We start from the raw sequence: 13787 nt of genomic DNA, 5'->3' as shown, positions 1-13787 counted from the left end.
TGACCATTTCGTGCCCATCGCTCTCTTTCAAGAGAATCATTATCAGTCAGGCGGCCAGCCTATGACTAGGTCAGGTCGAGAGTACACACATCGCATCGCAAAGGGACGCGCAGGCGGTTGCCTCGTGTTTCTGGCTGGATGACTGAGACTGGCTATGTGCCGCGCGACCCACGGCATCGCTAACCGTCGAACGTGTCTGTGCTCACAGAACATTACTGTCGACTCCTCCGCGTTGATACTCCTCCCGGGTCACGAGGAACTGATGGCATTGGTGATAGGCGGTTCCGGTCTGGCCCCCGGTCTTAGTGTCGGGCACTTGACCTGTGTTTGCTTTTGGGGATGGTCCAGTCTGTCCCTGGTGCGGCGCCAAACGTGAATCCAAATGCGCCTCGGTGAGGCAGCGGAAAACACCGCAAGGGATGATGAACCTATTTGAAAACAGGGTGCGCGTGACAGACATGGTATGTGGAAAAGGACGAGATTTGGAAGGCACGTAATTATCTGGGTGGTTTATCCGCCTATGAGGTGCGCCACGTGCCCAGATGGGTAGGTAGGAAGGTACCTGGATCGACGAGGTACGTATATGCCCACGATACCAAATAAGTGCGTGCCCGCACCACCCAAGGCAAGGAAGAAAGGACGGTTCCACAAAGGGTCGAGACAGCGCTTGCACGGGCCACGCGGGGGATTCGACAGCCGGGAACAGTTGCAGAGTATGGACAATTGGCCACTGAGAGGCTCGTATCCGTGCCAGACGACGCAGCTGCCGGACTGGATTGGAGGCCCAGGTATTATCGTCTTTTCTTCTTTCTTTCCCTCCTTCCATCCGTCTTCTGTCTGGCACACACGTGGAGTGCTTAGTACCTAGCAATACGTCCCAAGTCCTTTTCCTCTTGTACATTTTGCGGCGCTTGCTTGTCTTGGCACCTCATGTTTCTTCCTAGGTGTTGGGAACTATGGAAAAGGTAGAAAGGGGGAGGCTGGAAACACCTCTCGTCCAACTGCACATCAAACACCATAACTCATCACCTGGCATTGAGTGCAGAGCATGTCTGCCAAGGGGCAGGGGGTTCCCCGCTGGCCAGGCCCCAGTCGACTCATTGTCGCCATTCAACTAAGGCATTCCGACACGGCGATTCTGCTTCTGGTTTGAGGGGCATGCCGAATAACCTTAGTTCGGGGGGCTCTTGTTTTGCTGCTAACGACAACGGGAGCTTGCTGCGCTCTCGCAGGGCCACCATCCATGCTCATCCTCGTCCTGCCTTGCCTCACTTTTCTTGAGGGTCTCCCTCTGGGTTCTCTTACCTCAAGAGGTACGTACACACAATGTCTTGACACAATACCTCTCCTCATGTACTGCGTAAGACAACTGGGTTAGGTGATGCACATTCACCCTACCTCGCTACAATTGCACGGCGCATTCAGGTCCATCCTCACCGCTGCATCCATCCATCCCCGAGCCAGACTCTGAGTAATTCCTTCGGACAGGGTAGCAATCAGCTAGTAAACGAGGTGCCAGAGACATTCCTTTGGGTCCCGCGCCCTCCCACCGTGTTTGGGCGAGCTAAGCAAGCTGATGGTAGAGTTTCTTTCTTAGTCTCCCCTCCCCAACCCTCCCCCCTGGCCGTGGGACGGGGACAAGGATGGCTTGGAAATGCTTGAGTGCGCCGCCGACTGACTAGCATTGGTCCCTTTCGCAAGGCCATTCTCTCGCACGAAACCAGCCGCTAAGAGGCCACCCGACGGGCAACATGCTCTGTTACTGGTACCTCGCACGCTTACAGACAGACAGACAGACCCAACCGAAGACATCACATCTTCTGAACCACACACCAGACCCCAGTCGTCGGACTCTCTCATCCAAAGACTATCTCGGCGTGTTGACCTCACTCCAATCATCCGCCCCCCCTCACCCCCGATCCTCAATCTACGCTCTCGGGCCCATTCAGCCAGCGCTTCCAAAAGTTTGCTCTCAACCATCCTTGACCCCCAATCGTCTAACCATGCTCGGATCCTCTTGCCGTTTTATTTAACCTTTGTGGCTTTTCCCAAGCCGCCCTGCCCTCCCTGACCTGGACCTACCTTGTCGATCACGGTAGCTACACTGCCCAAGTACCCCCCTTTTTCTCTAAAAGTAGGCAACAATACTAGCCTTGCAAGCCACCACGATAGCTCCCGATATATTTGGCGTGTCTTTCTCCCGCTGCTTGTTTTCCCATCGGCCTCTCCGAAAACGGTTGAATCCCTCGACTCTAACCTTTGTCGACGTTGCCCTTATGCATACAAAGCCACCACTACTGCCACACTTACGTTGCAAAGTTATATCTCCTCCCCGCTGCGAGTTTCGCTTCACCTTTACTTCTTCCAAGATTATACCAAGTCTCAGCATTCCAACCTCCGCAGACCCAGTACACCAATCGGGGACAATCCTTAGCTACCTAGGTGTAATCTCGGCATGTTCTTCCGATAAGAACATCTTAACTACCTTGACGACTGCGCCCATCAACACTTCGACGCCAAACGCGCTCGTCTGTTTTCTCCCATTGACTCGAAAGTGTGTCAACACACCTTGAGCATCACCGGCGTTGACAATGTCCACACCCAGTAGCCCTGGCTTGGATGCTGTACGTGATCGCTTCCGTATTTTTTGGTCCCGAGACACCAATACGGCAATGGCTCGATACAGAGACTCCTCGGAAGAAACAGATACCGCCAGTGACGTGGACCCCGAAGTGCCGCCAACTCCAGCCGAAAGCTACACTTCCGAGGACGGGTTACTGCCTCCCGCTTATATGATTCCGAAGCCATGGACAAAAAAGCGTTCCTTGTTCATGTGCGGGGCTGTTTGGTTGTCCATGCTGTAGGTCCCTCAACTAAACCAAGATTGGGTAGACATGGGCGTTTCGTTTAACTGATCCCTGAACAGATTGATATTCGTTCTCTTGAACTTACTTCTGTTCGTGGCCCGCGAAGTTTGGGACGCCGCGTCCGACGAGTTCGAAGAAGCGAGCGTCGTCGAACCCATCCCTTGTCACTCTCACAACGACTACTGGAGGAAACGGCCGATCTACGACGCTCTCCAAGTAGGCTGCATTGGCATCGAGGCTGATGTGTGGCTATACGGCACCGAGTTGTATGTTGGCCACAACAAGTGGTCCCTTCGCGAGAAGAAGACATTTACCAATCTTTACGTCGATCCCCTCGTTCGTCTACTGGAGGAACGTAATGTGGACCTTGAAAACTCCACCCAACAGTCGCCTCGAGGTGTTTACGAGGCAAGCCCGGAACAGACAATGGTACTTCTTGTGGACCTGAAAACAGGTGGACCTGAAACCTGGCCACAAGTAGTGCGCCAGCTGGAGCCCTTACGCGAGCGAGGATGGCTTAGTAAGGTCGTCGATGGCAAGGTTCACTACGGACCCATTACCGTCGTCGGTACTGGCAACACCCCTTTCGACCTGATCGCCGAGGATCCGATTTATAGAGATACCTTCTTCGATGCGCCTCTTCTCAAACTCGACGGCCATAACTTTAACCCCACCAACTCATACTATACCAGTGTTTCGTTCAAGAAGGCGATTGGTACTGTATGGTTTGGGGACCTGTCGGAAGCCCAGATGACGAAGCTGAAAGCCCAGGTCAAAGAAGCTCACTCTCGCGGCTTGAAGGTTCGATACTGGGATCTTCCCGCGTGGCCTATCAGCATCAGAAACCATATTTGGGGTGTTCTCATCAGGGAAGGCGTCGACATCTTGAACGTGGATGATCTCAAGGGTGCCAAGAAAGAGTGGGATCTTCGGGGATGGCCAAGACTCACGACCAGCTTGACAGTACCTGCCTGATGGACCCTCGCCTAAAAATACAACATATCGTCCTCGCTTGGGTAGCCGGCACCGACACAAAGGATTTATCCTCTATCAAGGCTTATCTTCCGGGCCGGAACCAGTACTGCTCGTTAGGGCCTCCTCATATAAAAGTTGGGTCTGGGGGTGACAGCTTGCTCCTGCACAAAACCCTGTTCCGGACGCTCGATGCACGCCATGTGTATGAGTGAACGGTTAGCGTATCGGCACACAATTAGCAGTCGTCTGCATAGAGAGTGTCGCAGGGCACAGCCGTCCAATGGTGCCACGCTGCCGAGACACTGGCTACGAATTAGAACAACGATGAGCCAATTTACGACTTCTATTGACAGACTGGTTGTACGGTCATCAAAAAGGTTGCCGTGTCATACAAAAATCTCCATTGTCGCTCAGAGGCGGAGAAAACCAGTTATCAAACAAGTCTTGGTGCTTAAGGGAGGCAGATGGCATCAGAGCCCAACATGGGAGATGCCACCAAGTGTGTGTAGATTACCTAGAGCACAGTATCTACTGGCAGTAGAAACGGCGCGAGCTCCGAAAAGGGAGCCGGGCCAGGCCAGCAGCCCCGGTTCTGCCGGACTCTACCGGGTCCGGCCCCGGCCTAGCTTCGGATGTGTGTACCAACCGGGCCGCTTCAGCTTAGGCGAGCGTGTCCGAGGTCCGCCGTAATAGATAATGAGTCTTGAAGCAAATTAGTCATTGACTTTTGATCGAGATCTGCGAGTGATTGGCGGCACACCAATGTTTGTGGGCGAAGCCGAAACGCCGTGTTTTCTCCGGCGGGGCGGCATCGGCCTCGGTAACGATGAGCGAGAGACACATATCAGACTGCTGTTAGCTCACAACCCCGCATTACCCGTGGGCAAACTGGGTAAATGACGTCCGGAAGGCGATGTGTCCGCACGACTCGGTAAGTTGAGTCTTTGTAATATAATGAGACGTCATACTTGGATATCGCTCATATCATTCGCATAGTCGAGGTTATATCCGAAGCCGTATACTATATGTTGCCTTTGTTTCTTCGATACAGTTGAGACGAACCTCCACCTCTCCCGAACTCGTAATTTGCCAAAACCAAAACCAATCTCAAGACCTCATTCAACAGTACATTTTGCACAACTGCATCCCAGGTCGCATCTCAAGCCGCAATGTCTGGAAAGCTTGCAAGCCTCGACGTAAGCGACGCGATCAACACACTGGCTGATTGCCTCTGTGCACCGATGAGAGCGATCACCGGCTAACCTTGCTCCCAGTCCTCAATGGCTGATCGCCTTCCCTCCCACTCGCAGGTCCTTTTTGACGCCAAGGCGCAGAGTGGTCACACATTCGAGGCTATCGCCAAGCACCTGGGCCGTAGCGAGGTTGCCACGGCGGGCATCTTCTATGGCCAGGTGCAGGCGTCAGACGAAGATGTCGAAAAACTCTCCGACCTTCTCGGCGTCGACGCCGCGTCCCTGAAGCCAAAGCTAACTGCCTTCCCCGACCGTGGTCGTGCGGGGCCCATGCCACCTGTTGAGCCGCTCATCTACCGTTTGTATGAGATTGTGCAGAATTACGGGTACGCCTATAAGGCTGTCATGAACGAGAAGTTTGGAGACGGCATCATGAGTGCCATCTGCTTCAATACAAATGTCGAGAAGGAGACTGACGAGGCGGGGAACCCATGGGTTGTCATCACCCTCAAGGGCAAATGGTACGTATGTTGTGTTGCCCCACATTGGGGCTTCCGCTTGCTTCCGGTCCTTTGAGGAGATTTGTACTGACTCTGGATAAAGGCTTCCCTTCACCCGCTTTTAAAGCAAGGGATGTGTAAGGGTACCCATCTCTACATAGCTGTCGGTTCACTAGGGTTAAGAGCAGGCTTTGTCACCTTCGCTTGCCGGTTGAAGCCGGTCGGATTGGTAGCGCGGAGTTTGTGGTTGAAATTGATGTAGACAAGAATTGAATCCTAGCCATTCAGACCCATGCTGTGTTTGTTGACCCAGTTCATTGTCTAGACTTCAGACACAAAAGGCAATGCTTGTTGGCAAAAGCTTGAAAACAAGACATGGCATCTAACACTGGGATGTCATTACCATGTCAATTGTATTTTTGCCCTTATTGCTTTGGATTGACTCTCTCCTTTCGGAGTCTTGCGAAGACACTTGAGGCTATTGTCCTCACAATATTGCTAACATCAGAGGCAGAGGTTAAGTCTCCCCTATGGATTTCCCGAACCAGTACCTGACAACAAACCGACTGTGTCTCCGTGCAGATAGTCTAGAAAACTGGGTTGCTTGGGGGCCCGAGGCCTCAACTTGGACAACACAGACGTCTTGAATTGATGGACACAGATTGATGTCCAACAGCTGAACAATCTGCATCCGATACCTAGTCAAAGAGCCCGTTTCCCCTCCAGAGCCCCTGCCGCCTGCGTCTCCGTGCTGTAACCAAGAGACAGTGATTCAGATAGCATAGCTGATCTTCTCATAGAGAATGGCTCCTCCTACCGACCTTAAGCAAGGGCTCTTTGAGCTAAAGACTAGCAGTATTGGCTGAGAAGGTGTTAGATTCATTTTGCATACAATGCGGTAGAACACAGTTTGCTGTGCACAAGGAAGATGCATGGGGCACCCGTGATTCGACCTAGAAAGATAAAAGGGGTCATATGCCCCCCGAAACCAAGCATCATCAAACACAATACTCCGTCTGAAAGAGAACCTTCCTCTGCGAGCAAAACGTACCAGAAAACCATCGATCCCAGCCACCAAAATGGACCCCGCGCCGAAATCTTGCAACATCACGACGAAGTCCAAGTCAGGCGCCGAGGAGCCTACCGTTCCAATGCAAACAAATGCCAACCCCGGCTACTTCGGCGGAGCCTCCTCGCATGGTTGTGTGATATTGTAATGCACGAAGAAAGCTGGGGCACGCTCTGGTTGGTTCGCAACCCTTTTACTTCACGATGATTCGAGTCCAAGAAGTAAGTAGTGGATAAATGCGGGAAAAAATCAACAACGCTGTGTCTTCCACTCTAATGGCCTCACACATAGCCAATTCCCTTCAGCATGGCCAAATAATCACAATCGACACCATTGACCCAACCCCCCTGTCGAGCAAGAGAGGCAACAGCTCAAAACTCACGACTACATCTCCTTGAAATTCTGGATGCGAAGAGAAGGAGAGGGGGAGAAAAGGTATTCGCCTTCACTAGCGAAGTGTTGGGGGTAGAGAAGGTATACAAGACAGCCTTGCTGGGTCTGTTGGTCTGGGAGGAACGGCCTGAGCAGGCTCACCATGCTGCTTAGCTAGCGAGGCATTCACACAATAGTAGACTTGCACAAAGCCAACAAACCGAGTTTCGTGACTTTCCAATCCAATTGTATGCCATCCTGCAAGACCAATGTAGCAACAAGTTCGAAATTGGCCCAGATCGTCTAGTTAGTTAAGGTACCATTAAGGTTCTTCTGATGCAGCAATGGCAGCTGAATTCTACAAAACTTATCAGCAAAAATACATACAACACCAGGTATTCGCTGGTCGTCACCGACCCAACTACTAATCCGGCCCTCACTGGCTTATCTATGGGAGAGCGGACGGGATCCCGAGTTCTCCAGTGGGTATGGTCGTATGTGCCTGAGAACCCATTGTTGGAGATTATATTCATCTAGACATTGTGGATCGGCACCTCTAATTGCCTGTCCACACCGGTTATTTCCTCTCTCACAGAGCATTGAGTGAGATCTTATTTGGCTCCAAGACCAATCTGTAGAATTCTGTCAGTCCTTGGGAACCAGCGTTGTGCAGTGGGAGATGAAAAATCGTCTGTAGATGTTACTAGCCAGTTCGGGGGTCGTCGGTAAGTGTCCAATTAAACCGTATCAAACCCTAGTGCAATCCAGACGACCGCCCAGGCCCATCTGGAGGCTGACCGCCCATCTTGAGTGGGTCACTCAAGCGGCAGAATTATTTTCAATCGACATTTTTTCCTGGGACGCTCCCCACCTTGCATCAGCCCGTCAAGGAAACGGTCAAGTCTTTGAACCAGCACACTTTTCCGCGACCAACCCAACGCCAGTGACCTTCCCCCCCCCCAGTTCTACTCGAACCACTCAAGATACAGGGAAAAGATGGTTACCAAATCCAAGCTCAAGCTGGCATTGGCGGCTGAGAAGGGTATCGACCTCCGCAAAGTCAAGGAACAGAGAAAGATCAAATCGAAGCATCGCGAAACCGCCAAGGAGAAGGAGAAGAAGGCCAAAGTCAAGGGCGCCGATATAGAAGCCGAAGAGATGGACGATGATGAGGACGACGATGCCTCCGTAATTTCCGTCGAGGGTGAGATTACATTGAACGCCGAGTTCGAGGATGCCGACTCGGACGAAGAGGATGAAGATGAGGAGGAAGACGACAAGGTATGTCTGCCGATTGACGAAATCACAAAAAGGTGACTTCTGACCGACGCCTAACTTCGGCAGCTTGACATCGAAGCATTGGACGACACAGACAGCGACTCCGATTCCGAGGTTGAGATGGAAGAGAAGATTGAGCGTCCGGCCAAGAAGACCAAGACTACCAAGAAGACGCCGACAGAAGTCGAGGAGAAGGACGACGACTCGGAAGACGACGAAGAAGAAGACCCTGAGGCGGATGACGTGCCGCTCTCGGACCTCGACGCTGACGAGGGGGATCTTGAGGACGTCGTCCCGCATACCAAGCTCACCATCAATAACAAGACGGCCCTCGTCACCTCTTTGAACCGCATCCGCATCGATACCTCGCCCGCCGTGCGCTTCGCGACGCACCAGTCAGTCATTTCATCCAAGCCGACGGCCGACGCCGTTCCCGACGTCCAGGACGACCTCCAGCGCGAGCTCGCGCTGCTGTCGCAGTCGCTGGAGGCGGCGCGCAAGGGGCGTTCCCTCCTCATCCAGGAGAAAGTGCCCTTCTCGCGCCCCAATGACTACTTTGCCGAGATGATCAAGGACGACGGCCAGATGCAAAAGGTCAAGGCCAAGCTCATTGACGAAGCCAGCTCCAAAAAGGCCGCCGCCGAGGCGAGGAAGCTCCGCGACCTCAAGAAGTTTGGCAAGCAGGTACAGGTCGCCAAGCTTCAGGAGCGCCAAAAGGCCAAGAAGGACACACTGGACAAGATCAAGACGCTCAAGAGGAGTAAGTGGCCATGTCTCCCTTTGCATCTCCCCGACAAGCACACTGTTGACTGACTACCCGTTTAGAACGCCAAGAAGGCTCTTCCAACCTCGACACGCACGAGGCTGACCTGTTCGACGTTGGCGTCGACAACGAGATCAAGAGCCATACCAACTCGTCCGGCAAGCGCGACGGAAAGCGCGACGGTGGCCGCTCCGGCAGTGGTGTCAACACCAAGCGGGCCAAGAAGAACGACAAGTACGGCTTCGGCGGCAAGAAGCGCCACGCAAAGTCGGGCGATGCTGTTAGCTCAGGCGATCTCAGTGCCTTTAACCCCAAGCGTATGAAGGGCGGCGTGGGCAAGAAGCCCCAGCAGCGGCCCGGTAAGAACAGGAGAAAGTCCATGTCGAATAAATAAGGAACCTATGTAAAACGAACGATTGCCAGTGGTGCGAGAGCGGGTGTGGCAGATTAGGGAGCCAGGGGCTAGAAAGAGAGAGGGAGGGGAAAAAAAGGACGAAAAGGGGCAAAAGAGTTGAGGAGCAAATACCCCTCGGGCTGAGTAACTGCCAAACGAAACCAGTCGCTTGCTTTCTGTTGACTGGAGATATCTAATCGAACCTTCACACACTTACTCTCTGGAGTTGTTGCCGTTGTTGTCCAATTCCATGTTGGATCCTGCATGGTGACCCGAACGAAACCAAATTCGTCCCAACACTTGCCTGAAGTGATGGCATGTAACAGACTTTTGCGCAAGCGCGCCCGCAGGACCTTGTCGAGTTTTAAGTTTAGCCCCGGCAGCTCTGAATCATTTTCATGTCGCAAGAAAACATGGCACACTACGTCATGAGCGCTTGTCTGGGCGCTTCCCAATGCTACATCCCCTTTATGGGTCTATTAAGCACTACAAAAGGCTCTTCTTGGCATTTTGGAAGAGTATATAAATAAATTCTGACATTATAGCTGGTAAAACCTCATAACAATACGTACATCATCCTCCGCTTGCTGCTTGAATACGCGCTCCTCAAGCGCTCTTCTATGCCCTCTCCCTTCGGGGCATGCTATTCGGATCACGGGGGTGGGGGTTTGCTAAAATGACTATGGCAGTCCCCCCGCGTCCATGAGCCTAGGCAAGCGGGTAGTCCATCCTTAATCAAAAGTTGCCGCCTTTATCCATAATTTCCATGCCTGGTGTTGCGTAGTCCGCCAATCTGCTTTTCAAAGACCAGGAAGGCTGTGCATCCAAGACATAGGACGAGTCGGAGAAAGAATGTCTTCCGTAGGGCGCCGGCTGTCGGCTTCGAGAGAACGTGCGCTGCGTTGGCAAGATATGACCGAAGTGAGCAGGTATCGACAGACCGAGGCTCACATCTTGTCTTGCTTCGGAGAATGTACATAGTAAAAGGCATCCATGGTGTCGCGTGCCCGACTTCGACGATTGTCATGTGAAACGTGCGAAGAGAAGAGGGTGGAGAAGAAACTGATGATATATCGTCCTGGAAGAAAGAGAAGTCGTGCCATCACCATAAATAGCAAGCACCCAATGCCGAACCTTGAATATGCTGCTGAAAGACCAGTGGTATCGAGAGAAACGCCATGCATTTCAAAAAAACGCTGTGCTGTGCAATGCAGTGCCACTCTTGGGGGGAGGGGGCGTAGAATCCGTATTATAAACATTACGCCGGAAGGAGGCGTGTTCCGGGTACAATCGAACATGCCAATGCACCGTGTGTTTTCTCATTGGGTTGCGGCGACACACCAGTGTCGGTGGAAAGCCCACGCGCTCTTTTGGCATTCTTTGCTGCAGTACTTAGTGCGGCGGCAACGGCGGCATTTGGCAAATTGACGGGTGAACTCTTCCCATTTGCCGCACTGATAGTAGGCGCATTGTCGGATACCTCCACGGGTATCGTCTTTTCGGCACAAGTTTCTCATGACGACGCCAGCCCAGTACTGCATATCCGTACTGTGGTGTCGGACTGTGAACTTTTCCACGAGAGGGAATATGTTGAAGTCGTCGGGAAGCAAGTACTCGTCCTCTAATTCTTCTTCTTCGACATCTGTGGCGGCGTTCTCACCGTCCAAAAAATGAAGTTCCTTGCCGATCTTGAGCCGGGGAACCAGGTGACTCTTCTGAAAGTAAGATCGCAGGCCGCAGTACTTGGAGACGTACGCAAGCAACTGGAGAGACATCAGAACGTCCTCTTCACGAGGCATAGCAGCAAGCATCTGGGCGTTGGGAACGAACTGCCGATCGAGCAGATATCGGGGAACGCTGGCGTTGGGGATGGCTGGCTGAGGTGGAGTAACCATGGTGGGACGGTTTGGCGAAAGACCGATGGGCGGCACAGGAGCGGGAGTCGTGGCGGCATTGTTGCTCGTCTCAACGGGGCCGCGGTGCGTTATGTTGAAGGTTCCGGTATCCTGAGTCTCTGACACGGTAGGAGTATTCAGATCCATAGTGGTGGAGCCAGCAATCATGCTATCACCTTCCTCCATGGTAATATCTTGAATGTTGACAGAGGCTTCATTACCAGTTCCCGACATCTCCGCATCTGGAGATTCGTCAGAGGGCGCATCGTCGCCAACCAAATCGTCCGAGTCGACTGTGGAGTTCTGGTGTCGGATGGAAGGACGGCGCCGGGATCGGCTAGTTGGTGCGAGCCCAGAGGTGGGTCTAACGGTGGGAGAACGCAACTGGGGCGGCGGCAAGGGGGTTGTGGGAGAGGACGGCTGCGAGGTCAAGTTCGCGTTGCCAAAATTCATCATCGACGCAAGGCGATCAACATCGCGGACAGGCCGAACGAAGCCCTCCATGGATTCCGCAGGAGGCACAGCTGGTGCGAGCGGCTGGACCGTCTGACGAGGCGGAGATGGCACAGCATGACGGGCCTCGGTAGCACGGTAGTGGTGGTGGTGGTGATGATGGTGATGTCGGTGAGCTGGGAGGGCAGGTCGCTCAGTCGAGGACGCGGACGGGTACTGGGGTGGCGTGGGTGTGAACTCAGTAGTCTGCTGGTCGACTGCAGAGCTGGACGACGAGGACCCGGCATAGGTTGCGGAAACGTCGATGGATGGAGGGGGTGCCTGGCGGCGAGAGGCTCTCTGGTCGACCTCAACGCGGCTGGATCTGTTGGTGAAGGAAGGAGCCTTGTGAACACTGCGGTGCTCATGGCTCCTGTGACGGTGGTGATGATCCTTGCTCTTGTCGTCGGATTTATCTCTGCACTTCTCCGTAACCTTGATATAGTTGTCGAGAATGGTAGCGATAACGGGGACCATGTCAGCCTCGACGACGCGGGTGCGAACATTTTCGGTGCCCCTAACACCAATGTTGACGACGCACTGGAAGGCCAAGTTCCACTTCCACATATCCATCATGTCCTTGCTGCGGCCGCGTTTCAGAATGCACACCAAGCGCTCGATGCCGCCATCGACGGTAAGGATGTCACGGATGCGAGCGGATGAGGTGGTGAGGTAGGCGAGATGGTTGAGAGAGTTAATGAGAGGAAGAGTGGATGTACAGTCGAGAGCTCGTCTATCGTAAAGGGCGGTCGTAATGCCGACCGACGCCTTGTTGACGTTGGGGATGCTGAAGTTGACTTCTCTCATCTTGGAAGGCGATCGATGTGAGGTTCGGTCTAGTTGTGGTTCGAGTCGAATGGGGCCAGGCAGTGCAGCCGAGGGAAGGTACGAGAGTAATGAATCCCTTCCAGCTTGTGTGGCCCCTTTGACGGGGTTGACAGGGTGTGCTTATTGTATTGGTCTCGATGAACTCGAGAGATGCACGACAATGTGCCAGAGAGGAAAAAGAAGGGAGTGAGAGTTGGCCTTGGGTCGAGGTTGCTCGAGTGTGGCGATAATAGGTTGTGTGTATATGTGTGTATGTTTGAAAGATGGGTTGGCTTGGATCGGATCGTGTGTGAGCGAACTCGTCTCGATTCGATACTAGTTTCGTACAGCACGAGGGGTTGGTTGCGTAGTCGAGGACGTTGTGAAGCACTGTAATTTTCTTTCGTCGCGGTCGTGGGAGGAAACGAAACGCTCTTGTCGGGTTGATGGAGAAAGTGGAAGCGGGAGGAGATGGCTGTAGGTGTTGTGTAGGAAGAAAAAGTGCAGAAGGGGGTGATGAAGAGTGTGTGGATGGAGGAGTAGACACTAAGGTAGAAAGACGGTCGAGAGCGGCGGGTGATTTGATGGTATGGTCTTGTACTCTGTAGTGTTTCAGGACCGACACCCGGAAGCGTGACTCGGAGGAGTGCGGTGAACTGGCCCAGTGGGCAGCGAGCGCCAAGGTCTGATCCGAGAGACAACTGGAAGACAAGGCGGCCGAAATGTACGCAAGCGAATGCTGGCATGCAATGACAGCGTCAAGACGAGTGCAGACGGACGCTTGACGCACAGATTAGAAGACAATCAGGATAGACGAGCAAGAAAGAGAGAGGGGAGGAGAAAAATGACGAGGAGGTTGGGAAGGGGGGAAAGAGGAGGAGAGGCAGAAGCAGACGATGAAGATGGATGCACCAGGTCTGCACGTACTAAGGTACTGTGCGCACGCGAGAATTTGTGCAGTGGTCGCCGCCAGCCCAGCAGAACCAGCCAGCGGTGCATCTCGGTTGACCTACCTGCCTAGGGGGGCGGGTGTTGAGTACCTACCTACCTGGGTAAAGTAGGTAGGTAGGCAAATATTACAGGGCTTGGGCGCAACCCACACAGGACAGCACAGCGCATCTGGATGCGCAGGATGTTGAGAGGAAGTAACGGAAGGATTAGTGCATCACAGCGGGCTGGATC

General features: G+C 53.3%; 4 protein-coding genes across 4 annotated transcripts; 3 read left to right on the top strand and 1 right to left on the bottom strand.

The window, feature by feature from the left end:
* Window positions 1-1789: 1789 nt before the first annotated feature.
* On the top strand, window positions 1790-4532 carry CDEST_05031 (Putative altered inheritance of mitochondria protein 6, PI-PLC-like catalytic). Its single transcript, XM_062921190.1, has 2 exons — window positions 1790-2860; window positions 2927-4532. Exons 1-2 carry the CDS (start codon window positions 2592-2594, stop codon window positions 3840-3842), a joined length of 1185 nt encoding a protein of 394 aa, XP_062777241.1. The 5' UTR covers window positions 1790-2591; the 3' UTR covers window positions 3843-4532.
* Window positions 4533-4644: 112 nt separating this feature from the next.
* Window positions 4645-5877, top strand: CDEST_05030 (Putative cyanate lyase, cyanate hydratase, lambda repressor-like, DNA-binding domain superfamily). The gene is made up of 4 exons (XM_062921189.1): window positions 4645-4773; window positions 4839-5038; window positions 5117-5556; window positions 5639-5877. The coding sequence occupies exons 2-4, from the start codon at window positions 5012-5014 to the stop codon at window positions 5658-5660; spliced, it is 489 nt and encodes a 162-aa protein (XP_062777240.1). The 5' UTR covers window positions 4645-4773; window positions 4839-5011; the 3' UTR covers window positions 5661-5877.
* Window positions 5878-7854: 1977 nt separating this feature from the next.
* On the top strand, window positions 7855-10212 carry CDEST_05029 (Putative eukaryotic rRNA processing). Its single transcript, XM_062921188.1, has 3 exons — window positions 7855-8257; window positions 8321-9014; window positions 9080-10212. Exons 1-3 carry the CDS (start codon window positions 7973-7975, stop codon window positions 9409-9411), a joined length of 1311 nt encoding a protein of 436 aa, XP_062777239.1. The 5' UTR covers window positions 7855-7972; the 3' UTR covers window positions 9412-10212.
* A 1-nt stretch (window position 10213) lies between these two features.
* On the bottom strand, window positions 10214-13443 carry CDEST_05028 (Putative Zinc finger, MYND-type). Its single transcript, XM_062921187.1, has one exon. The coding sequence runs from the start codon at window positions 12603-12605 to the stop codon at window positions 10731-10733; it is 1875 nt and encodes a 624-aa protein (XP_062777238.1). The 5' UTR covers window positions 12606-13443; the 3' UTR covers window positions 10214-10730.
* Between the last annotated feature and the right edge of the window lie 344 nt (window positions 13444-13787).

The sequence above is a fragment of the Colletotrichum destructivum genome, chromosome 3 (genome assembly GCF_034447905.1).
Source record: "Colletotrichum destructivum chromosome 3, complete sequence".
NCBI classification, from domain to species: domain Eukaryota; kingdom Fungi; phylum Ascomycota; class Sordariomycetes; order Glomerellales; family Glomerellaceae; genus Colletotrichum; species Colletotrichum destructivum.
This window is presented reverse-complemented; position numbering and strand designations above follow the sequence as displayed.

What these genes read in the sequence shown, in the direction of transcription:
- CDEST_05031 (XM_062921190.1), top strand. Translation starts at nt 2,592, where the DNA reads ATGTCCACACCCAGTAGCCCTGGCTTGGATGCTGTACGTGATCGCTTC. An exon ending in GCTGTTTGGTTGTCCATGCT is followed by an intron (nt 2,861 to 2,926) that starts GTAGGTCCCTCA and finishes ATCCCTGAACAG; the next exon opens with ATTGATATTCGTTCTCTTGA.
- CDEST_05030 (XM_062921189.1), top strand. Translation starts at nt 5,012, where the DNA reads ATGTCTGGAAAGCTTGCAAGCCTCGAC. An exon ending in GAAAGCTTGCAAGCCTCGAC is followed by an intron (nt 5,039 to 5,116) that starts GTAAGCGACGCG and finishes CCTTGCTCCCAG; the next exon opens with TCCTCAATGGCTGATCGCCT. An exon ending in ATCACCCTCAAGGGCAAATG is followed by an intron (nt 5,557 to 5,638) that starts GTACGTATGTTG and finishes CTCTGGATAAAG; the next exon opens with GCTTCCCTTCACCCGCTTTT.
- CDEST_05029 (XM_062921188.1), top strand. Translation starts at nt 7,973, where the DNA reads ATGGTTACCAAATCCAAGCTCAAGCTGGCATTGGCGGCTGAGAAGGGT. An exon ending in ATGAGGAGGAAGACGACAAG is followed by an intron (nt 8,258 to 8,320) that starts GTATGTCTGCCG and finishes TAACTTCGGCAG; the next exon opens with CTTGACATCGAAGCATTGGA. An exon ending in GATCAAGACGCTCAAGAGGA is followed by an intron (nt 9,015 to 9,079) that starts GTAAGTGGCCAT and finishes CTACCCGTTTAG; the next exon opens with AACGCCAAGAAGGCTCTTCC.
- CDEST_05028 (XM_062921187.1), bottom strand. Translation starts at nt 12,605, where the DNA reads ATGAGAGAAGTCAACTTCAGCATCCCCAACGTCAACAAGGCGTCGGTC.